The sequence below is a fragment of the Chiroxiphia lanceolata genome, chromosome 1 (assembly GCF_009829145.1).
Source record: "Chiroxiphia lanceolata isolate bChiLan1 chromosome 1, bChiLan1.pri, whole genome shotgun sequence".
In the NCBI taxonomy this organism is placed as follows: domain Eukaryota; kingdom Metazoa; phylum Chordata; class Aves; order Passeriformes; family Pipridae; genus Chiroxiphia; species Chiroxiphia lanceolata.
Window position 1 is genome coordinate 153,805,392 of NC_045637.1, and position 23,305 is coordinate 153,828,696.

General features: G+C 51.3%; 3 protein-coding genes across 4 annotated transcripts; 2 read left to right on the forward strand and 1 right to left on the reverse strand.

Annotated features, from left to right (window-relative positions):
• The first annotated feature begins 359 nt into the window (after positions 1-359).
• On the forward strand, positions 360-2,198 carry MRPL55 (mitochondrial ribosomal protein L55). The gene is made up of 3 exons (XM_032702400.1): positions 360-598; positions 708-891; positions 2,015-2,198. The coding sequence occupies exons 1-3, from the start codon at positions 366-368 to the stop codon at positions 2,156-2,158; spliced, it is 561 nt and encodes a 186-aa protein (XP_032558291.1). The 5' UTR covers positions 360-365; the 3' UTR covers positions 2,159-2,198.
• A 70-nt stretch (positions 2,199-2,268) lies between these two features.
• C1H1orf35 (chromosome 1 C1orf35 homolog) lies at positions 2,269-5,845 on the forward strand. Of its 2 annotated transcripts, none has more exons than XM_032702205.1 (9): positions 2,269-2,336; positions 3,320-3,454; positions 3,552-3,705; positions 3,796-3,841; positions 3,958-4,040; positions 4,142-4,214; positions 4,564-4,643; positions 4,935-5,081; positions 5,249-5,845. In XM_032702205.1, the coding sequence occupies exons 2-9, from the start codon at positions 3,361-3,363 to the stop codon at positions 5,511-5,513; spliced, it is 942 nt and encodes a 313-aa protein (XP_032558096.1). In that variant the 5' UTR covers positions 2,269-2,336; positions 3,320-3,360; the 3' UTR covers positions 5,514-5,845. The 2 variants fall into 2 exon arrangements, with proteins under 2 accessions (XP_032558096.1, XP_032558170.1); XM_032702279.1 differs by lacking the exon at positions 2,269-2,336 and adding an exon at positions 2,619-2,788.
• A 2,300-nt stretch (positions 5,846-8,145) lies between these two features.
• On the reverse strand, positions 8,146-21,980 carry ARF1 (ADP ribosylation factor 1). The gene is made up of 5 exons (XM_032702511.1): positions 21,852-21,980; positions 12,306-12,485; positions 11,542-11,652; positions 10,751-10,875; positions 8,146-9,752 (listed from the first exon to the last, which is right to left on the reverse strand). Exons 2-5 carry the CDS (start codon positions 12,451-12,453, stop codon positions 9,591-9,593), a joined length of 546 nt encoding a protein of 181 aa, XP_032558402.1. The 5' UTR covers positions 12,454-12,485; positions 21,852-21,980; the 3' UTR covers positions 8,146-9,590.
• Positions 21,981-23,305: the final 1,325 nt, after the last annotated feature.

The window sequence follows — 23,305 nt, forward strand, 5'->3', positions numbered from 1 at the left end:
GGGGCTGGACTATTGCGGGGCGGGGGGAGGCGTGGTGAGGCTGAACCATTATGGCGATGAGGGGGAAACATCGTGGGGCTGAACCATTATGGGGTGGGGGGGAGACGTGGTGGGGCTGAACCATTATTGGGAGGGGAGGACTGGTAGGGCTGAACCATCATGGAGAGGGGGGGACATAGTGGGGCCGAACCGTGATGGGTAGAGGTCGTGGGTTGAACCATTATCGGGACGGGGGGATTCCTAATGGGGCGGAACCATTATGGGGAAGGGGGGAACCCTCGTGGGGCTGAACCGTGGTCGGGATGGGGGCAGCTGGGGCTGAACCACTGCAGGGCGGGGGGGAGATGTGGTGGGGCTGAACCATTATGGGGGTGGGGGAAGCCATCGCAGAGCCAGACCCTGCCAGGAGCTGCCATGGGGTTGATCCACGACGGGGAAGGGGTGTTGAGGCCCTCCCTGTGATGGGAACACCGGTGTCACCCCAGGAGCTCTCTCCTTGTCCCCAGGGTGTCCTTGGGCTGTGTCCCCTGCTCCGTGTGCTCCGTGAGGGTCCCGAGTCTCCCGCCTGTGCTGGGATGGCCGCCAGCCGGGCCCTGAGGTGAGTCTGTGGGGTCTGGGACCCCCCGGGACAGCACCAGGTCTGTGCTGTGGGATGGAGGTTCACGTCACCCCCACGGTGACACCTGCCCGTGTCCCTGTTCCCACAGTGTCCTGTCCCCCCGGGCCGTGTCCCGGCTCCCTCTGGCCGCCTCCACCCGCAGCAATTCCAACCGCGCCTCCGTGTCCCACCTGCACCGGCAGCACTACGGGCGGCTCTACCCCGTCCTGCTCGTGGGCATCGACGGCTCCACCACCCGCCTGCGCTACCAGGAGCCCAAGAGGATCCTCATGGTACGGGGGCGGAGGGAGATGGGGCAGGATGGGGGCGAGGGTGGGCACGGGAGACTCGCGTCGTGTCCCAGGGGGTGTCACACCATGTCCTGAGGGGCTCGTGTTGTGTCCTGGGGGTCTCATGCCATGTCCCACAGGGCTCACACTGTGTCCCACAACGCTGATCCCATGTCCCTGAAGGCTCACACCATGTCCTGGGGTCTCATGCCATGTCCCACAGGGTTCACACTGTGTCCCCAGGGTCTCACTCCATGTCCCAGAGGGTCCACACCATGTCCTGAGGGGCTCGTGTTGTGTCCTGGGGGTCTCATGCCATGTCCCACAGGGCTCACACCGTGTCCCACAAGGCTGATCCCATGTCCCTGAAGGCTCACACCATCTCCTGGGGTCTCATGCCATGTCCCACAGGGCTCACACTGTGTCCTACAAGGCTGATCCCATGTCCCCAGGGTCTCACACCATGTCCCAGAGGGTCCACACCATGTCCTGAGGGGCTTGTGTTGTGTCCTGGGGTCTCATGCCACGTCCCACAGGGCTCACACTGTGTCCCACAAGGCTGATCCCATGTCCCACAGGGCTCACACTGTGTCCTACAAGGCTGATCCCATGTCCCCAGGGTCTCACACCATGTCCCACAGAGCTCACACTGTGTCCCCAGGGTCTCACCCCATTCCCCAAAAGGTTCACACCGTGTCCTGGGGTCTCACCCTACGTCCCTGGAGGCTCACAGCGTATTCCAGAGGGTTCATTCTGTGCCCTGGGATCTCACACCTTGTTCCCAGGGTGTCACCCTCTGTCCTGTGGGGGCCATGCCTTGTCCTGGGGGGCTCATGCCATGTCCCAGGGGTCTCACACTGTGTCCCCAGAGCTCATGTCGTGTCCACCAAGGTCTTGTGCTGTGTCCTGGGGTCTCATACTATGTCCTGGGGCTCACACCCTGTGCTGGGGAGCTCACACCATGTCCCAGGAGGCTCATGTCATGTCTTTGGGGTCTCACGTCACATCCTGGGGTCTTACACCGTGTCCCTGGGGTCTCGCATCATGTCCTGGGGTGGGTCTCACGCCGTGTCCCTGTGTCTCACGCCGTGTCCCGGTGTCTCACGCCGTGTCCCCGTGTCCCCAGCTGCCCCTGGACAGCACCACGCTGCCCGAGGCCGAGCGCAGGGCCCGTCTGCGCCGGCACTTCCCCAGCAAACCCAAGCCCAAGACCGACGAGGCCTTCGAGGGCATCGACCTGGAGACCTACAAAAAGTTCTGGAAGAAATGAACGCAGAATTTATAAATAAATAAACAAGCAAACCAACCAACCAGAGCCGTGTGGTCCCGGCGCGGTTCCGCGGGGCTCCCCCCGCGCTGGGGGGACGGTGGTACCGCCCGGTCCGTGTCCCCCCCCCCGCCCGTGCCCGCGGTGGTAGCGCCCGGGCGGGCGCGCGCGGCGGCCGGAGGTGCGTGAGGGGAGCGGCGGCGGATTGGGGGGATTTGGGGGTTTGGGGGGATTTGGAGGGTCCGTGTGTGACCCCGCGGGTCGCACCCGTCTGTTCTTCCCACTCCCCCCATGCCGAGGGTACAGGGACACCCCCCTGGCGTGCTTCACACGCCCCCGGGACGGGCAGACCACCCCCCCTCAGGCCCTGTGACTTCCCCAGGCCTGAACTCCCACCCTGACCCTGAACCCCCCCCAGGCCGTGAACAACCTCCTCTTTGGCCCTGCAACCCCCTCCCAAACACTACCCTCCCTCCCCAAGCCATGAGCTCTCCCCCCGCTCCATTCCGGCCCTTCAACCCCCTCCCAGACTCTGGAACTCTCTCCCCACAGGCGATGAACCGCCCCCCTCCCCGGTCCGTGCAACGATCTTCCCTCCAGGCCGTGTAACAGCCTCCCCAACCGCTCAAACTTGTAATTACCCTCCCCCAGGCCCTGACCACCCCTTCCTTCCAGCCCTGAATAGCCCCTGACTCTCCTGCCCCACCTTGGCCCTGCAACCCCCTGCCAGATCATGATTCCCCCCCCGGCTGTGATCCCCCCCACACTTCTGGCCCTGAACCCCCCCATCCAGACCGTGACCCCCTCTCCTTCCAGTCCTGAAACCTCCCCCCAACCTGCAACTCCCCCCCACCTCCAAACCATGAACCCCCCCCCATCAGCCCTACAACCCCCTCCCAGACCGTGAATCCCCCCAGTCCATAAACCTCTCCCCTTCCAGCCGTGAACCTCCCCCCTCACTCTGCAACCCCCTCCCAGCCCCTGAACCCCCTTCCCAGGCCGTGAGTCCCCCCACAGGCCGCGCACCCCCCACCTCAGGGTTATACAACCAGGGCTTTGGTTCCCCCACCCACCCTTAGGGGGGGCCCACATTTGCTTCCCCCAAATCCAGGAGCCCTCCCAGGGCTGCACAGGGGACCCAGAGTGGATAAATCCCTTTTGCAGGTCACCAACCCCTCCCCAGATCTGCTGTGGGGTCTGGCACCATGTTCGGCTCCTCCCGGGGCGGGGTCCGGGGGGGCCAGGACCAGTTCAGCTGGGAGGATGTGAAGACCGACAAACAGCGCGAGAACTACCTGGGTAAGGGCTGGTCCTGCCCAAACCCACCCTCCCTGCCCACCCCAGTGTGGTTTTGGGGCTCAGGTGGAGGTTTTTTTGGGGGTGTTTCTCCCCACAGGGAACTCGCTGATGGCGCCGGTGGGGCGCTGGCAGAAGGGGAAGGACCTGACCTGGTACGCCAAGGGCAAGAAGGACACGGCCCCGCCGTTATCCCGGGAGGAAGAGCTGGCTGCCGTCCGCCTGGCCGAGCAGGAGGCCATGATGGCAGCGCTGTGAGTCCACACACACACCCCACACACCCCCCAAAAACAGGGGGTGCAAATCCTCTCCCCCACACGCATCACCCGCTTCTGTTTTTGTAGGGGCTACAAGAACATGAAGAGGCAGCCCACGGGCCTCAGCAAGGAGGTAATGGGGGCAGTGTGTGTGTCCCCCCACGTCCCTGGGGGGTGTCCCCTCCCCTTGGCTCTTTTTTGGGAGGGGGGACACGCCCAGGACACTCTTCCCCCCTCCCCTTCCCACAGGACCTGGCTGAGGTTTGCAAACGGGAGGGCGCCGAGCGGGACGACAAGGACGTGGATCGGGTGGTGGGTTTGGGCAGCTCCAGGTATGGAGAGAGACGGGGGGGGGGATCCCACACCAATTCCAGGGCAATCAGATTTTTTGATTTTACCTTTTTTAAGCTTTTTTTATGTGGTCTCTTCACAGTGGCAGTGCCGGCCGGGTGATGCTCTCCAAGGAGGACAAGGAGGCGGCCAAGATGGGGCTCTCTGTGTTCACGGTACAGCACTGGTTGTGTTGTCCTTGGGAGGTTAAAAAAAAGAGATGGAAAAAGGCAAAAAATTGGGATATTTTCATTTAGAAAAAGGCAAAAAAATGGAATATTTTCATTTAAAATATTTAAATATTTATTTAGAAACCAAACCTGGGTGTTGTAGCAGTGAGACCTGCGGGATCTCCCCGTCTCCTGAGTTAATTTGCGGGGCTCTAATTTTTTCTCCCAGATTTCATTTAATTTTATTTTTTTCAAATTTAGTTTTTAAAGGGGGAAAAAAATCCCTTTTTCTTGTAATTCAAAGCTATGGGCTTATGGACTTGCTCCCTATTTTCCCCCCCCTCTCCAACCCTAGCACCAGAAAGTCTCCAGCAGCCCTGAGACATCTGGCTCCAGGAAGAAGCAGGAGAAGGAGGAGAAGGTGGAGGAGAAACGGTGAGTTTTCCCACTTTGGTAGGAAACCACCTGAAATGGCCTGGTTTTTGCAGGGAATACTTTGCAAAGTGCTTCCATGGCTCCCTTTGGCATCGGGTTTGTTCTGCATCTGCCTGAAAAACTCTGCTTTCCCTCCAAAACCTCTTTGTTGTTGTTTATTTCTGTGGGTTTCTCCTTGGCCAAGGGATGTGGTGGGATGTGCCCGGAGGGAGGGATGAGAATGAGTTTTTGGAGGAGCCAGAGGGATGCACAGGGCAGGCATTCTCAGTGCTTGATCTCTTTTCCTTGCAGACCAGAGAGCAACAAAAAATCCAAAAAGGAGAAAAAGAAGAAGAAAAAGAAGAAACATAAGAAGGAGAAGAAGAAAGATAAGGACAAACATGCCAAGAAGGACAGTGCCCCATCGTCATCTGATTCTTCTCCAGATCGGGAAAAGAGGTATGGGATGGGCTGGGGGCTGAGCCCTGGTCTTGGGGCATCACTACTGGGAAATGGGATGAAGGATTTAGGAGAGCCACGTGGTCTGGCATTCCAAAATCCCCTTTTTCGCCTCCAGAATCACCTTGTTGGTGTCCCTGCTGTCACTCACCCTTCTCTCCCTGCAGGCACCACCGAAGGAAAGCACATCAGCACTCCGAGACATCGCGGCACAGCAGCCGCCGCCGGCACGACACGGATTCCTCTGGGAGCAGCAGGGATTCGGGGCGGCATTCCAGGCGGAGGCAGAGCCGCAGCAGGGACAGGGACAGCAGGGACAGGGACAGCCGCAGCCACCACCCGTCCCCGAGGCACAGGGGCAGGAAGAGGAGCAGGAGCAGGACCCCCCCATCCCGCGGGGTCAGGCAGCGCCACGACACCAACTCGGACTGAGAGGGATCCCGGGATCGGCCCAGGGAGGTCCCACATAGGATTTATATTTTTTCAGGTGGTTACATTAAAAAAGCTGCAGCTCTGCAGGAGCAGAGTCTGGCAAAGGGCATTAAGTTTGTGATGCCAGCAGCCCCTGCCCACCCCTGGGGGCAGCAGGTGCCTGGGCCCCCTCCTCCTCACTCCCTGGATCCATCCATCCAGGCAGGATTTAGCACAGATGCTGTGGGGTGGGGGCTGGTGCTGGGATGGTTCCAGCTGTGGTGCTGGAAATGCTGTGGATACCTCATGTCTGTGTACAGAGACTTTGGAAGAGATTATTATTATTATTATTACGTTTTTTATCTTCTTCCCCTGCCCTCGAGTGTCTGCCAGCACAGTGGTTGGAAGAGAGTTTCTTTCCTTAAACATTCCCTAAATTCACTGCTGCATGGAAGGGACCTTTAAGCTCATCCTGTTGCACCCCCTGCCATGGGCAGGGACACCTTCCATTAGCCCAGGTGCTCCAAGCCCCATCCAACCTGGCCTTGGACACTTGAAATAATTCCTTGGCTGACAGGGAGATGGATGGGACCGGAGTGTCTTCCCCTGGCCGCATCCACCCACCCCAGGGAGCAGCAAACTGTTCCCATCCAGGATTTAAACCCTCAAAACATGAGTATTTATGTCCTGGGTGCACTGAAGAAAGGCAGTTTCACATCAGTAAATAGGAACACTGCTGTGAATGGGAAGGGGTTGTCCCGAGCAGCTCCGGAGCGTCGCTGGGTCCGGCGGGGCCGTGCCAAGCACAAGGACCTCATTTGTGTAATTAATGATGCAATTTAAGACAGGGAGGGTTTGTGTGTCTTGGTGGACAAAGGCCCAGAGGGATCAGGGTGAGGAGCTGACAAAGCCCTTCTGTCCCACGTCCCTCCCCGGCCGTGAGCACGTGCTGGGCAGGGGCAGCGGGAGAGGCTGCGGAGCAGCCACGACCTTCGGGGATCCCCCACAGCAAGAGGCTGTTTTGGGGGGTGACAAACTCCTGGCAGGGTCACAGGGCTGTTCCTCGTGGTCTGAGCAGCTCCAGATCCAGCCCAGGGCTGGCAGGAGGAGTGGGGTGGCCCTGAGCCCTCGCACTCCCTGGCTGGGGGCACTGACCCTACTGGTGCTCACCAGGCTGAGCTCTGGGTCACCCTCCTGGCGGTTTCGGGGATCCTGGATGCAGGGCAGTGATGGGCATGGTGGAACAGGGCTGTGCTTCATGGGAACTCAGTGCTGGGAGCAAAAGCCTGGAAAGGGAACTGTGGGAGACTGAAAACACCACAGGGAGCAGAGAAAGAAGAACCACAAATCCCCGTGTCCTGCTCCTTCCACGGGCTCCTGCTCTCCCTGCCTTCATCTCCCAAGCAGAGGGGACGGATGCTCTGGGCAGAGCTGGACTCACAGCTCCACACACGTGTCCCAGCCAGTGCCAGAGGTGCTGATGTGCCAAGCACGATGCCAGCGGGGCCGTGGCACAGCTGTCCCGGCTCAGTTCAGCTCTCCTGAGCTTTCTCCTGCCTCTCCTGTGTCACAGCTCTCCTCTCTTCCTATCTCACACTCCGAGACCTGAGTAGAACAGTTTGAGAAATGTGGATAAGCCAAAACTGAGGGTGAGGGGGGTGTGAAGGAGCCAGGCCCCATTGAAGGGCTGTTCACCCCAAAACCCTCCCTTGCTCAGCTGCTGCAGCGGTTCCTGGGGGGACTGGGCAGGATCCTCTGCCCTGGGTGGCCAAAATTCCCAAGGGGCCAGTCCAGCCCAGAGCAGAGGGCAGAGCACGGCTCCCATAACATCAGCACATTCCCTCTGTTTTCCACAGCAAATTGTGCACAGAGGAGCAGGATCCTACATCCCAGCTGCCCCTTCACATTCAGTTCCCTCCCATAACAGGAACAGAGAGATGTCCTGCCCTATTAGGGATGCAAAAATCCTAATTCAGAGCTTGACATTCCAAAGGGTGACCAGCCTGATTCCCAGGTTTGGGATCCCCGTTTGCCCAGCGTTGTTTACCCTTTACAGCCACAGTCCCTGTTACCCATCCAAGCCCCCAGGTTTCCCTGCTGGGAATTCTCTCTCTAACCTGCATGACAGACCTTTCATCCTACAGCTTTCCAGCCTGTGTCCTGGGGAATCTGCTGCAGCTCCAGCCAGGAAAACAGCCGGCTCCTGGCCAGCAGCCGGAGCGTGACCATCCAGGAGAAGCTGCAGCTGACAGGGAAGGCAGGAGGATCAGCTGGGAGGAGGAGGAGCTCTGTCCTGGATCCAGATGGGACTGCAGAAGGGAAAAGTGCAAAACAAGAGAGTTTAGGAAGGCAGAATTCCTATTTCCCCCCACAAAACTGCTAACTCACAGATCCTGTTATTAAATGGGATCAGCAGGAGGAACAATCTAACGAAGGAAGTGATGGGGCAACCAAAGAAGCTCAAGGGATCCCCTGAGGCAACGAAGTGACTCCAGCAGAGCCCAACTCCATCAGCCACTACTTCACCTGCAGGATTCCAACCAGCAATGGTAACATTACTGGGGAAATACAGGAGATATCCTCAAATTTCCATGCAAACTGTGGCCGGGTTTGGATCCAGCACAAAGATCATACAGACAACACGATACCAGTGCAAGTTTCATGAAACTTTTTATTCAACAAGTATATCATGATTCTGCCAAGATGATCAAATGAACAGCAAGGCATAAAAAACATGAAATAGTTAAGAGATTTTATTCTAATAGCTTTAATTACAGTGCTTGTTTGTCGAAATGAAAACTGAAAACAAGTATACAAAACAGTTGATTACTAATTGTGTATTGAAAGCAATAAAGGTTTCCACAACACTAAATAAACCAGTTCTGATAGTTCCTCGAGTTAAAGTTTTAACAGCTCCAGCTTCTTCAGTGTTTATCAAAATACAAAAGAAAAGTAAAGAGGTCTTTTTTTTATTTTTCTGATGGCAAATCTGAACCTTGCAGTATGAGGGATGCCAAGGGTTTTCACACATATACAGATATGGGATTGTTCCAAAATGGGATTGAATACTTCTAGAGTGGAATGACTCTCCAAACTCTCATGCTTTTTGTTTGTTTGTTTGTTTTTCCTAGACACTATACATACATGTTTGGTGTGTTTCTCATGGCAATTCTTACGTTAAGTACAGTACTTTCTGCCTATAGAGCTCAGGACTAGGACAGGCTGTGCATCCTGTGGGAAGGTTTTGCCTCCTGGAGTGGTTTACGCACAAGAAAAGTACAAAACACTTTTTGACAAATACGACAGGCTAAAAATGTCGACTTCTGGAAATGATTCAAGTCCAATGGAAAGGAGAAATCTCACCTGAACCAAAAGTCAGATGTTTAGCATGAGTCTGCAAAGCTCATCTAAACCAGGCCCAGCAAATCTTTTAACGGTTGTGAACAAAGATGAGCACAGACTACGGAAAGAGCCAGAGATCTACCGGTCATGATCTGTTCGTTAAGCAGATGAAGCTAATTGGGTGTCAATCATTGCTTCACCCTTTCAAAAAGAATCAAGAGTCACCACGTTAGAGCTGGAGCAGCAGAAGCGATGTCAAACAGTTTGTGTGCTGAAGTGTTTTTACTTTTCCTTGTCTATTTAAAAAAATACAGAATTCAGGTTAAAAACCAACCACCGAAATGGATCTCACAGATCTCACAACCCAACCGAGATCGAATTCAGCTCTACTGCACAAGGACCACTGGCAACCCTTTGTGTTATTAACCCAATTAAATCCCTTCCAGGTACTAAACAGTGACTTGATTCTTTACAATAAAAAAAAGCTGAGTAATATTGCATAGGAGTACCAGAAACTGCCTCATTGGAAACAAAAACTATTTACATTAAATAAGAAACCTAACTGTTTTCAGGCTTGTATTTGCCACATTTACAGCATGATGCAATATATACTGTGACAAAAAAGAAATGAAAACAGCTTCCGGCACTCAATACCACAAAGTAGCACAGTTTGCCACATTAGAGTAAAGCGAAGGGCGAGGAGGAGGAAATAAGAGGGAGGGGGTGGAAAAAGAGGGAAGAGGAAGGTTTATGGTTTCATTTCTGGTTTCGGAGCTGATTGGACAACCAGTCCAGTCCTTCATAGAGACCATCTCCACTAGTGGCACAGGTTGCCTGGATGTACCAGTTCCTGTGACGAAGGGAATGCAGTCCAAGTTTGTCTGTGATTTCCGCTGCATTCATCGCGTTGGGCAGGTCCTGGGGGAAGGAACAACAGTCATTGTGGCCCCCACCCTCTGATCAGCAGCTTTCAAGGCATTAAAACCAAAGTTAAGAGCTCTCAGAACTCCTCTTTCAGAAGGACTCAGTGGTTTGCTTTGATATTCCAGCTATTTCCCCTGCGCTGACAAAAAGCCTCAGAGGTTCAACAGCACGAGCAAAAGCAAATATTATGGAATATTTCAGAGGGAAGCGAGACAGCTGATGCTTGGATCCAGTCATCAAGCCCCTCAGTGCTGATCCAAACCTGCTTACAATTCCAGGTCTGTTTCACCCACTTTCCACTCAGGAAATCTTTTCTGTGACTGCACTTATGATTTAAGATCAACTTTTATCCCAAATCACTACTCTGCTGAGCACAGCTCCTGTTTACAGCCCACCTTTCCTGCTCCTAGACACAGCTTATGGATTCTTCACCCTTCCCAGCTGAGCCTGTGCAACGATGAAGCAGGATGCTACTCCTTCTTTACCTTTCCTAGTCATGTTTAAGGTCCTTGACATTTGGTTTAAGCTGCCAAGACCTTTACAAGCAATCAGAGGCAGAACTCTCAGCTCACAGGTCAACACAAGGACTTTCAAAGTCAGCCCAGTGCTTCCACCAACACCAGCAGAGCCCTCAAACACCCTCAGTGAAGAATTCAGCGACGTTCCAGCATTCCAGACTTCCTCTCTCTTTGGAGGAAGCTTGGGCAGGTGCTCTACTTGAGCCACATCAACCTTAAAAATCAAACTGGTAGAATTTTTCCCTAAAACTGAAAATACAAGAAGTCCTATTAGCCAAGACTCTTTAGAAAGATGCTCCTTTCAGGTGAGAATTCAATGGTTTGCTGCCTTCAACGCACCCAGATGGCCATTTTCTGAGAATTTATCAATTATTACCCTGAAAACATGACTGTCGAGGTCAAAACCTGGCACCCACGAGCATTTTGGGCATTTTCAAGAGTTCTTCCAGAAAGACCCCCCTTTTTTGGGCATACCTGTTTGTTAGCAAACACTAATAGAACAGCATCTCTAAGCTCATCTTCTGCCAACATTCTCATGAGCTCTTCTCTGGCCTCGTTCACACGTTCTCTGTCATTGCTGTCAACCACAAAGATCAGACCTAGCAAGGAGGAAACAATCAGAATGAGCATTAAGTTGAAGTTCTTGACAAATGATGAATACATCTGGAGGTCAGAACTAAGCTCTGAAGAGAAAATAATGCACAACAACCCAGTACAGATGAGAAAAATACAGCATGTCTGAGAGAAAGTCTGTTCTTGCTGAAAGCTGGTGAAAATTGGTGTTAGTTTGTGTCTGTGTTTTTTGGAACGTGGGTGCTTCCTCTACATAACCACTTGGTATTTTCCAGGGAGCAGCAACTCCTGGAACCCTGTGACAGGACTCAAAGACAGGCACATTACAAAGGCACAGCAATGAAAGAAGTGACAAGCTCTCGGTTCCTGGGGCTGCAGAGCCTGTAGTAAAGACTCTGCTTTGAAGTGAGGGCAGAGAGCTGTGACTCCTGACAGAAGGAAAGCAAACTTCTGAGCTCCCTCTGAGTCACAAGGACAAGGAAGACTGGTTTCTGGATTTCCTCCTCTCCCTCTTTGAACCTGCAGTGGCTTAAGTGAAGAGCCAGAGCAGCACACAAACACGCCCTTTCAAAATAATAATAAATATTTCCATTCCCCTTGTGAGAAACTTGCAAAATTATCTTAATAGGGGCATTAAAAAAAAAAACCAAAGTTTAGATTGTGGAAAGGTGTGATTTAAGTGCAAGACTCACCCTGTGTGTTCTGGAAATAATGGCGCCAGAGGGGTCTGATCTTGTCCTGGCCGCCCACGTCCCACACTGTGAAGCTGATGTTCTTGTATTCTACTGTTTCCACATTGAAACCTAAAATAGAAATGGTGGCACAAATCTCAGTTAAACAGAGCTGGCCTATTGTATTTAGCAAGTCACACTCAGAATGGCATCATTTAAAAAAGTTATGTTAAAATTTAAATTAGTTTAAACAAGTGGAGCTCTGCAGCGAAGCTCCCGAAGCAGAAAAACGTGGGTTGTCTGGGACTCCCACCATCACCCCACACCAAGGAACAGCTCCAATTGCTACCTGAGCAGCTACAAAATGCAGAGCAAACTGTGTTGCTTCGAAAAATAAAAAAACCCTCAGGGCTTTAAGAACTGCAAATCAGGTCTCTGATCACCCTCAAAAAAAAAAAAAAAAAATAAATAAAAGAAGGTGTCACCCTCTGCTTCTCAGTCTAATTTAACTCACTCAGGAGACAAACTGCCCTTCTGTGGCCCATAAAGGCTCGTTCCACAGTTCCACAAGTGACTGACAGAGGGGATGGAGTGAAAGAGTTGTCACACAATCCCCTGCCATGGCAGAACATTTGGCTGTGCCACCTTCACACCACGGCTTTGGCAAGTGTTTGTTCTGCCAGACAAGCTGCTTAAACCAAGAGTGGCAGCTGAGATCAGACACCGCTGCAAACACTAAAACCCAAATCTCAAAGCAACCAGTCATAGAAACGTGAAAGTCTTACCTATAGTAGGAATGGTAGTTACTATTTCACCAAGTTTAAGTTTGTACAAAATAGTTGTCTTTCCTGCAGCATCCAGGCCAACCATTAGAATACGCATTTCTTTTTTGCCAAAAAGGCCTTTGAAGAGGTTTGCAAAAATATTTCCCATGGTTGAGATACGTTCTCACTGGCCAGTGAAGTCTGGAGGGAAAAGATCAGAGGATCACTCAGGAGTTACCGACAGCTGTGCTCTGACCAGGGCATAGAAACCCACAAAAACCCAAGCAAGAGATAACCTGAATCATTTACACACACCCCAGACACAACTGTACATGATTTCCTCCCATACTGAAGCAACACAAAAATTAGGATGTGCCAAAACTTAGTGAAACGACCTGGCTTTGAGTGCTTTAAATATTTCAAATACTCTGTCAGAGGTTTTAGCATTAAATGCTGTTCTCAAGCTCTGTCTTGCAAAATTCACACAACTGACCACTTGAGGTGCTTTCTCCCCCATTGTTATGGGATAATTTATCTGCAGCCAAAGTGCCACTATTAAACTTTTTCTAACTGATCTGGCAGATAACAGCTCTTGCTTAGCACAGCAATAGCTGGTGCCCCTTTTGTGAAGGAAACTGGGAATATGGTTTGCATTCTCTCCTACTCAGAACTGTTTCCTTCCTCCCCAGCCCTGAGGAAATGGCCTGAGAGCAGCACAAACACAGGGCAGTGTTACTTCCATCGACATCAGGGGGAAACCTCCAGTAGGAAGCAAATCTGCATTTAATCAAACTTAACTCTCGAAAATTAACAGAGCAGGTTCAGGAATGAACGTTCCTTCCTCCACAGCCGACACTTCTGCTGGGTGATTACAGTGATTAACGTCAGCTCGACCTTCCTGTTTGGAGACTGCAGAAACTGCCTCCACTCCAGCCCTCAGACTTCCCCGAGCCTTTGGGATGGGACTCACTCCACACAAATTCCCCCCCCCCTTTCCTAACTCGCTCCTGCACAGTTTAGAGAGAGTTTGAAATCACCAAGAGAACTAATATTCTGCTCATATAAGGCAGGAAAAAGCAGCCTGGAAGCTCCACAGAGTCGTCACGGGGTGATAGGGACGGTTCACACCTTCACTGCTGCTCTTGGGTGTCAGTTCAAAAAGAAGAGACTGAGCCCAACTGAAAATTCAAGTTTCAGACCCAAGATACACACACAGCCAAGACACGTAACATTCAAAGAATGAGTTTCCTGTAAACCAAATCACACAATTTAAAGCACAGTATGAAGTTTGAGCCACCTCTGGACCATACCCTGTATTTCATGATGAAGCTGTGCTGGAAGCAAAACTCTCCCTAGAAATAACACTTTGCAAAGCATCTGTTTAAGACCATTTAAAAGCAAGCTTTGGGTTGAAAAGCACACCACAACAAAAACCTCACCCCGCTCTGTTTAGCTCTGTCCTAGGGATGTCTGAACCTTCCCTCCTCCACGCTGGGAAAGGTCTAAGCAGCTCTGTCCTCCTCAGGAAGCTCTGCTGGACACAATTTTTAACCCAAAAGTTAAAGGCTCTAACATTAACCCAGTCACATGTCCAAGCACAGTCAGCTCCACGGGGAAGTTCAGAGTCCACTCCAGAGTTCCTGAATGACATCAACCACCACGTCAACCTGCTGAAGCAACTCGAGTCAAAGAGTCATTTATTTTATAGGACTGAAGTTCAACACGACCACAACTTTAAAACTAAACTCCTGCCCAAACCAGACAGGGCAGCCTGTGGATTTAAATCAAACAGGAGGTTTAAAAGTTCTATGATTCCACCATTTCCTTCACATTTCTGCAGCACGACCACGGATATTCCACTCCCACTTGAATATATGGGGGGCTGTATAAACAGGAAAGTTCATCAGGAAGCAGAGAAAACAGTTTTCCTGGAGTCCCCCTTTCTCCAGCTCACTCACACAGCAGGGAATCTCCCAGCCCAGCCCAGAGCAGCAGCTCTCCCTGGGCTGGAGGGGAGGGAGCTGTAAAGCTTTTCTTTGTCTGGCTGCTCATGCCACCTCTATCTTCTGCTTCATCTGCAAAGCAACAGCCAGGCCTGAACTGTAACCTTTTACCAGAGCTCTGGTAACTCTTCAGAACGAGTGTGTGAGCTTTTGTGGCCTGAGAACCTTACAAAGAATGCCTTTCTTCTATTTCTGCATGTTTACAAGCATAACAGGTTATCAAACGCTTGGATTGATCACAGTAATTGGGTAACTGAGCAAAATCCTGTCCTTTATATCCATGATATCTTTCCATGCCCTGGAGAGGTCCCAGGCTGCTGGACAAGTTGCTTATACTTGGCACCAACAGCAGTGAATCCCGTTAGATCCTCGTTTTCCTGGCAGCTATTTCCAGGTCAAGTCTGCCCTTCTCCACTGAAGCTGCTTTTATACAACCCATCCTCCCCCCTATTTTTACTTTCTGTGAAGAATAAGAAGCTAAGATACAGTTAAGCACTTGGGCTCCATTTCCCTCTCCTTCTCTTCCACATTCCTGCTATCCAAACCACTTCTGTAACTCATTTGGTACTTCAGGGTAGGTGGCATTACAGAAAGTCCCATTTATTTTTATAGGCAGCACAGTGTAGTTTACAGCCCACCCACCCCTGGCAACACGAGTGTGTTTAGATGTTGACTAAAAAAGTAATTGAATCACTGCTAAAAGAAAAACACCAGGAGAAATCCACCCGCAGAACTCCCACAAACTGCTGTGGTTCCCACTGGTGACTTGTTGGACGTGGTTGGGACAAAGGAAAGGGTTCACCCTCTGACCAGCAGTTGGTCACAGTCATCTATTCCCCCAGGAAGGAAATCACTCCCATGGTTTGTGCTCCACACTCCTGTCCCTGCAGTGTCACACATGGACAGAAACTGCCCCGACAGCTGCTTCCCAGGACTTCACTGCCTGTTAATGCAGCTCAGCTGAGGGATCACGGGATCCCACTGCACTCCAGGGTTAAACTTTAATTCTCATTTCACCCACTGCTTGGACACCCTCAAAATACGAGGAAAGACTCTTTTAAATTAACAACAACAACAACAAAAATCCTGTCATTTTTCAGGCCTCTTCAACCTTTGCAGTCTGTATCACAACTCGCCAATATTCCAAACTGAAGCTGAACTTCCTCTTTCCCTCCACCCAAATGTTGCCTGTAGTTGCCACCCTGATCATTTTTGAGTAAAATTCCTGAAAACATAAAAGACTAGGGCTTGTGAGCTGCTTGTAGCACTTGAGCACATCCTCAAAAGAGGGATCCATCAGGCTGAGCGGGGAGATTTGCGTATGAAAGGCAACATTTAAATAAACAACACAGAGTGTTTTCCCAGAGCTCTGTGTTTTCCCTCAGCACGACTTCACCTCCTAGAACCGGCAGCTCGGCGCCCCTCACCAAGCCCAGATCACCCCAAATCTGAGCTGTCCGGGTGATTAGTTCCTCCCTGAAGCCCTTTAACACGCTCCACTCCAGCCCAGCCGCAGCAAAAACCTGTCGGGCAGGTTGGGCTAAGATACAATGTACCATTGGTAAAGGGCAAGCCAGGCGTCCAATGGATAAGTTACAGTTTCATTTCAGGAAACAAAGTATTTTCAGCCTCTTTTTTTTAGTAAGTGATACATTTAGATAAGCAATTAGGAGAGCAGGCAGCCCTTCGCAGAGAGGCTCGGTGTAACGAGTTAAAAATGAATGAGCGTCTGCAACAGCAGCGGCCTGGTGGTTGTTAAAAGTGATCCGGCCCAGGAGGAGAAGCAGCGTTTGCTTTTATTAATTGTAGGTGGTTAGAACAAGAGCTCTGAGGAATAACTCGGGGCCAAAGAGCATTGAACACTTAATCACCCGCAGCATTTCACAGTTAAACGTCTGCTAATGCATTTTAATGTCACTTCGCTCAGGCTGCTTTACCACGAGGAGTCAAATCTGCTGCTTGACCTCCGAAGTTTTTGGGTGAGCCCACAAGAGTGTGATCAGAAGGGTTATGAAGGTCATCAAAGAGAACAACACACCTCGAAATTTCCACAGAAACTTCATTTTACACCTCTGGAACAAAGTGCTTTTCACACAGAGATTTAACTTCCTTGAGCCATGATTTCGTTCAGGTTTACACCAGTTCTTTAAACAGAATCACAGAATCATAAAATCACAGATTTTATGGCTGGAAAAACCTTCAAAATCATTGAGCCCAAATTTTGACAGATTACAAACAAAAATCAGAGGAGGCCAATTCAGTCAAATTACCCTGCAGTAGAGAAATACATTTATTTCACTGCTCTGTACCAGCACTGATCACATAAAGCTCCCACAGCGCAAAAATAATGCTCCAAACCCTGCAAGTGTCACAATCAAACCTGGTGGGCCCGAGCATTTTTGGCAGCTGGAAAATCCCAGCAGCCATGAAGATGCCAGGGGTTGGAACAACACAACCTGTAAGGTCCCTTCCAACCCAAACCATTCCAGGATTTGATGATTTCCTGATAAGATCAGTCAAGGAAAGCTCCATTCTCTGTCCCTCCCCTCAGGGGACACTGAGATCCAGGGGTACAGAGGGCATTTGGTGTCTCTGGGAGCAGTTCTGTCTCCCTGGGACCTTCATATCACGTCTGAAACGCCCATTTCAAGGAGAGGGAAACACGGTGCCACCACCAGTGACACACTGGGATACACAGTTTGAATCAGACAAAATATTAAAGCACAAGCTAAACCCCCCCAACAGCTGCAGATTTACCAAAAAGCTGTTTCTCAGTAGCTTTCTGCACCTTCTCCTGTTTGCTTGGACACCTCTGGCAGGTAAAACTGGTGTGTTTATGAAGACAATGGATTTACTGCCAAAACACAACTCCATTTAAAGGAAAATCTACTTGACACTGGCCTAAGCATTAACTCCATGTCTTAAAAAACTAACTCCAGTTAGAAAACTCCAGTTTTTTCTAACTTCGGTTAGAAAAAACCCAAATCCTTAATTCCTCTTTATCAGTCACAGGGGGACAAAAATTCATCAGTTTGTTACTTCACAGAACTACTGATTTGAAATGCAGTCAGTTCTCATTAGTTGCCCTGCATCATATTTTTTAATTCACAGCATTCTAGAAGGTTTCAGATTAAATTGGCAGGAGAAGCAAAACATTCCTACAGGAGATCACCAAACCAATGTGTAAATAAGAAGTGAGAAAGCGTTTTTTGTTTGTTTTTTTTTTTAAAAAAAGACACCCAACCCCAACAGCTGTTCCTGGTGTTACATGCAAGAACAACTGGCAAATAATTCCAAGTGCAAATCTAACTCGGCAGCTTGTTCTTCACAATATAAAGTGTGATTTAAAAGAGGATGTGAGAAGTGATCCAACGAGAACAGCACACTGCTAAAATTTAGGAATCATCCAGAGCCCTGGTGTTCACACCCCCACTCAGCAGGAAAAGTCTTCAGCACTGATGTGTTCTTTTGAACTTGGACTAATTTCTTTACAAAGTGCTCTGGTACAGCAGATTTTGAAAAATGCTCTAGATCACAACACCTCTTTATACACAGCTGGGATGGCCCAATACACTATTCCAATACAGATACATTCAACTGTTTTTAGAAGTTGTTTACTGATATCCCAAGAGATGACTATTTATCAACCCAAACTCTTTCCCCTGGGGGCCTTGACACTGAAATTTACCATAATTTTGATTTATTTTAGACCATACTAACGTCACTAGGCACAGACCAGGTGTAAAATTTAAGAGCAGCTAACAAGCAGGTTCTTTGTTCACCAGGTGATTGTCCTGCACTTAAACACCTCATAATAAAGGGGATGGCAAGAACCTCTTCATTAATAGTAAGTCCCAACTCCTTTATAATTTTAATTATTAGAGTTGGAGGAGTGTTAGAGATCAACACTGACCACTGCAACAATTTCTCACCAGAAACTGGTGTTTCTGCCAAGCTTGAGGTGGAAGAAGTGTCCTGAAGGATCATGACCTTGTTATCTGAGTTTCAGGGGAGGTCAGAGGAAAGGTACCAGCACTGAAGCATCATGTGAAATACCAGTTAAAGATCTATAACAGCAATTGCATCTAAAGAGGAATAATTTGGATTTGGCCACCAAAGGCTTGCAGGGATCAACCAAAAAGCCTCCAAAAGCATCTGCACATTCGAGGTAGATGGGGGACATGCCACCCCTAAGGGAGTAGACAGGGGAAAGGAAATCTCCTGCTGCAGCCCCTTCATTTAACCCAAGCAGGTTGAACTGTTTGCTGTTCACCCAGATCCTGCATTTTCCACATGCTCTAACATTCCCTTGAGAGAACTGGGAATGGAGTGGCAGGAAAACAGAAAACAGTTCCACTCACAAGATCAAAACAAGGACAAAAGAGCATATTTTCCTTTGGGGTCATGCCTATCTCTCAGACACAAGAACTCCCTCCTAAAACAGTGGTCGGAATAAAAAGTCAGTATCAAAGAGAGAGGGTTGCTTGGCTTGATACTCAAACCCCAAGAGTTATTCCCTCATTCTCACCTTCAAGCAGGGAAAACAAACTCTTGCTGTTTCAGCACAAAATCTCCAACTATTTTAAGGAGTTCCACACCACCAGAACTCAACAGCACACAAACCAGCCCACGGGAAAAAACACGGATCTGGTCTGAGATATATTTTACTTAAAGGACAGGCTGACAGGTGGAAAAGCACAGAGGGAGTCACATCCATCACCTCCCTGTAGCTGCTCAGGAAATAACGTGGTGCCAACAATGTGACACCCACGAGTGGCCCGTGCCTTTGTGTTCCCCAGTTTAACACTGGGCACACTGGTGTGGGAACTGGGCATTGCAAACAATATCTTTTCTGATAAATATCGAGTTGTTTTCGTGAGGCTGAGCTGTTCCTGAGTTAAAAACCCTTCAATTTTAAAGCCAAATATCCTGTTATTCATTCCCGGTAACTGGGCACTAAGTCAACATTTACAGTCATGGTAGAAATGGCAAGAACTCACACAGGAGGCTCCAGAAACGAAACTGGGGTTTGGTTTGGGGGAAAAATGTCATGGCAGAGCCTGCACAGGGAGCTGGGAGGGAACAGGAGCTGTGTTAGAGCTCCATCAGAACTGAAAGCTCAGCAGAAGCAGCAGCACAGCCCCCGACGTTTGTGCATGTTAAAAACAAGGAATAAAATCGGACCCTCGCAAGCAGAAAGACAAAAATGCTGAATAACACAGAAAAACAGCTGCTGTAGTAGGAAGCTGATTAGAAACTTCTTTACTCATCAGTTAAAGAAAGGGAATAATGGCTGAGGATGGCACCAGCCCCGACACAAGCTCTGTAGCATTCCAGGAGCAAAACTTCCAAGAGATTTCTAAAAAAAGAAATCGGAACTCTTCCTTTTCGGATAAAATTAACTCGTGTTCACCGAATGTATCCACTGTAAAACGATCTGGGTGGTTGTTGAGATCCTGCTTGAAAAGTCAATCTTTAAAAATAAAAGGCTGGTTTAGGACTAAAAGCTGCTGGGATGTGCAAAGGTGGTTTCTTAAACTTCACCAGCGCAGATTTAAATGGGATCTCGGGCTGTGAGCTTTTCCTCCTTCCCCCAGTTCAGGTCACCAGGGGCTTATCTGATAATTACCTGTGCAAATGCTGCTGCTTAGAGCAGCTGGAGCACAATTTGGAGAATTACCAGGACTAAAATCCAGCCCCTACTCCCACACACACACTCGGTTTGCCTTGGAAAAGCTGTGACTGCTCCTTCCCCCTTCTCTTGGTCAGTGTGAGTGAGTAACACTCACAGGGAACTCAGCACCCAGCACTGCTCCTGCCCAGCCCCTTCCACGTTCCAGCTATTTCACAACCAGGAAACCTCACCAAAAAAAAAAAAAAAAAACAACAATCAGTGAAATCCACATTCAGGTGTTTGGCTTTGTAACAGGATTTACATCACAAACACGAAGGGTTCTGGGTGGACACAGCTCTGCCTGAGCCGTTTTCCCTCCTGATGTTCCACCTCGGGAGAAGCACCAACAAACCCGGCAAAGCAGCTGAGCTGGAGCTGAAGGGGTTCAGGTGAGGCGATTTTCCTCACCCTTTCACCCACTGCAATTACTCCAGCAGGGAAAGCAGCCCAACAGGGCTCTCCAGCATTGCAGATGTGCTTGGGAAAGAGGAAATCGGTGCATCAAACCCCCTAACTTTCCCTTCAGAGAACCCCTTTATCCATAAGGCTGCACTTCTACTTTATTCAGTTGTAAACCCCATGAATAAAAGCAAAATAGCACTCCCCCGGTTCAGCCACACTTCCTTTTTTTTTTTTTTTCCTACAGAAGTGCTCCAAATCAGCAGCAAAAATAGCAGTAACGATCTCGCTGAACGACCTTGGAAAATCCACCTTTGCCTCGATTTCTCTGCCTGAAAAATAAGGTTAATGGAATACCCTGCAAAGGGGAGCCGTGAGCCTCGCGAGACAAAGCTCAAAGTATCAAACAAACAGCTGGAATTCTCGTTATTGACCAAGCCACAGTTTCGACACCAGACCCCTGGTTGAGGGCTCTAATCAACATGTGGAATTTGCTTTGGCAAAGAGCAGGGCGGCGAAGCCACAAGGTCAATGTCGAACACAACAACATTTGGGCAGTTTTACGACCCCACACGGAGTTTTCAGCCGCTCTCTGCCGGGGCAGAGCTGGGCTATCGCTTCATCCCCCGCGGGTTTATCAGCCCCAAGTATCACGTTCGGCACTCGCAGGGGCAGGACGGAGTATTTTCAGACAGAATATAATATCCTCCCACCGGCAGCAGGGAAAGCTGATCTCCCAGACCGCCAGCCCCGAGCCACGGCAGGCAAACAAAGCTGTCTGCTCCAGGATAAAGCTCCAACCCCTCGGCCCAGCAGAAACACCAACTCAGCAGCCAAGGGCTTAGAGGGGAGAAAAAAAAAAAAAAACAACCTCTGCGCCCCACGAGCTTCCCCCAAGCCTCATTTCCCCCTCCAGAGGAAGGTTTTAGGGGGCACAGGGAAAAGGAGGAAATGCCTCTCCCTGCTCGTCGGAGCCGTCCCCGGGCGGGGCAGAGGCCGGAATGAGCGAGTTTGGGGAAGGGAGGACGAGCCCATCCCGTCTAATCCCATCGCTAGAGGGAGCGGGGCCTTGTGCAGCTGCTGGCGAGCCGGAGCGATCCCCCCCTTCCCACAGTATATCCCACCTCTCCAGCAGGGAAGCGAAAGGCCCGACATCACCCCCCCCTCCAAACCCAGAACCCCCAAAGGCGTGAGGGGCGGAGGGGGCAGCGCCGCTCCCGGGGGCCTCCGGTGCTACGGGGGAAAAAAGGAATGAGAAGGAAAAAACAAGGAATGAGAAAGAAGAAAAGAAGGAGTGAGAAGGAGAAATGAAAGAATGAGAAAGAATGATAGGGAAAGAGCCGCCCGGCCCCGCTCCCTCAGCGCCCGCCGCCGCCTCCCCTCAGCGCCAAGGCCGCAGGGCGCGGGCGGGGGCGCAGCGCGGCGGGCGGGAGGCGGGGAGGGGGAAAGGGCTCGAAGGGAGGGCGAAGGGGAAGGCGCCGGCGAACCCACCGGCGTCGTGCGGAGGCGCGGTGCGGTGCGTGTGGCTGCGCTCGGACGGTCCCGCTCGGCCCGGCCGCGATCCGCCCTGGAGCACAAGATGGCGGCGTGAGGGGCCACGTCAGTGCCCGCCCCGCGCGCGGCACCGCGGGAAGGCGACGGGGGCGTGGCCTGCGGGGGGGCGGGGCCACGGCGGGAGCGGCGGCAACGGCGAGGTGGGGGCGTGGCCTGGAGAGGGAGTGGAGTGGGTGTGGTTTAGAGGGGAGTGGGCGTGGCCACTGCAGGGAGCGGCGACGCGAGGAAGGTGCGGTGGGCGTGGCCCGTGTTTGGGGGCGTGGTCTTATGTGTGACCACGCCCACCCCGCGCCGGCGCGAGGATGGGGAGCGCGGGGACTGCGGGACCCCCGGGAATGCGGGAGTGCGGGAATGGGGGCGAAGGGGACCGTCCCTTCCCTTCCCCTACCCTGCACCGCTCCCCCGTTCCCTGCACCGCTCTTTCACCGTCCCTGCCCTGTTCCCCTTTCCCTGCACCGTTCGCCTTCAGTGCGCTATTCTCCTTTCCCTCCATCATTCCCCTTTTTCTGCACCGTTTCTTCTCTTTTCCCGCACCGTTCCCCCTTTCCTTGCACCCTTTTTCCCTGCACCATTCACCCTTTCCCTGCACCGTCCACCCTTTCCTTGCATCATTCCCCTTTCCCTACACCATTCCCCCCTTTCCCTGCACCGTTCCCCCCTTTCCCTGCACTATTCCCCCTTGCCCCCACCATTCCCCTTTCCTGCATTGTTCCTCGTCTCCCTGCACCATTCTTTCTTCTTCCCTGCACCATTCCCCTTTTCCTACAGTGTTACCCTTTCCCTGCACCACTTCCTTGCACCCTTTCCCCTTTCCCTGCACCCTTCCCCTTTCCCTGCACCCTTCCCCTTTCCCTGCACCATTCCCCCTTCCTTCCCTGCATCATTCCTTCCCCTTCCCTGCACCGTTCCCCCTTTCCTGTACCATTCCCCTTTCCCAGAGCAGCCCATGATCCACTCTGGGCTCTTGCCCATGCCATGCAGCCTCACTCCGTGCCCAGCCCTGCCAGGATGCAGGATGGATGCAGGATGGATGCAGGATGGATGCAGGATGGATGCAGGATGGATGTGGGATGGATGTGGGATACCTCATGGACTTGGCACGATTTTGCTGGAGGGTTTGCTCGTGCTGGGCTGGAGGGGATGTGTTTTGCCCTCGGGGGGCTTGGGACAGGCACTGCTTTTGGGGGGAGCTGCAAGGGCCCTGAGGGGGTACCCCACTTGTCAGAGTGTTTGGGAATGTGTGTGGCATCCCTGCCGTGCAGCATCCGTGCCATAAAGCATCCACACCGTGCAGGGTTGCCCTGTGGTCGGGCTGTCTGTCAGGAATGTTCTCCTGCCTTATATAAGATCATATTCCCTGTCACAGAATATTCTGAGCCAGAAGGGACCCA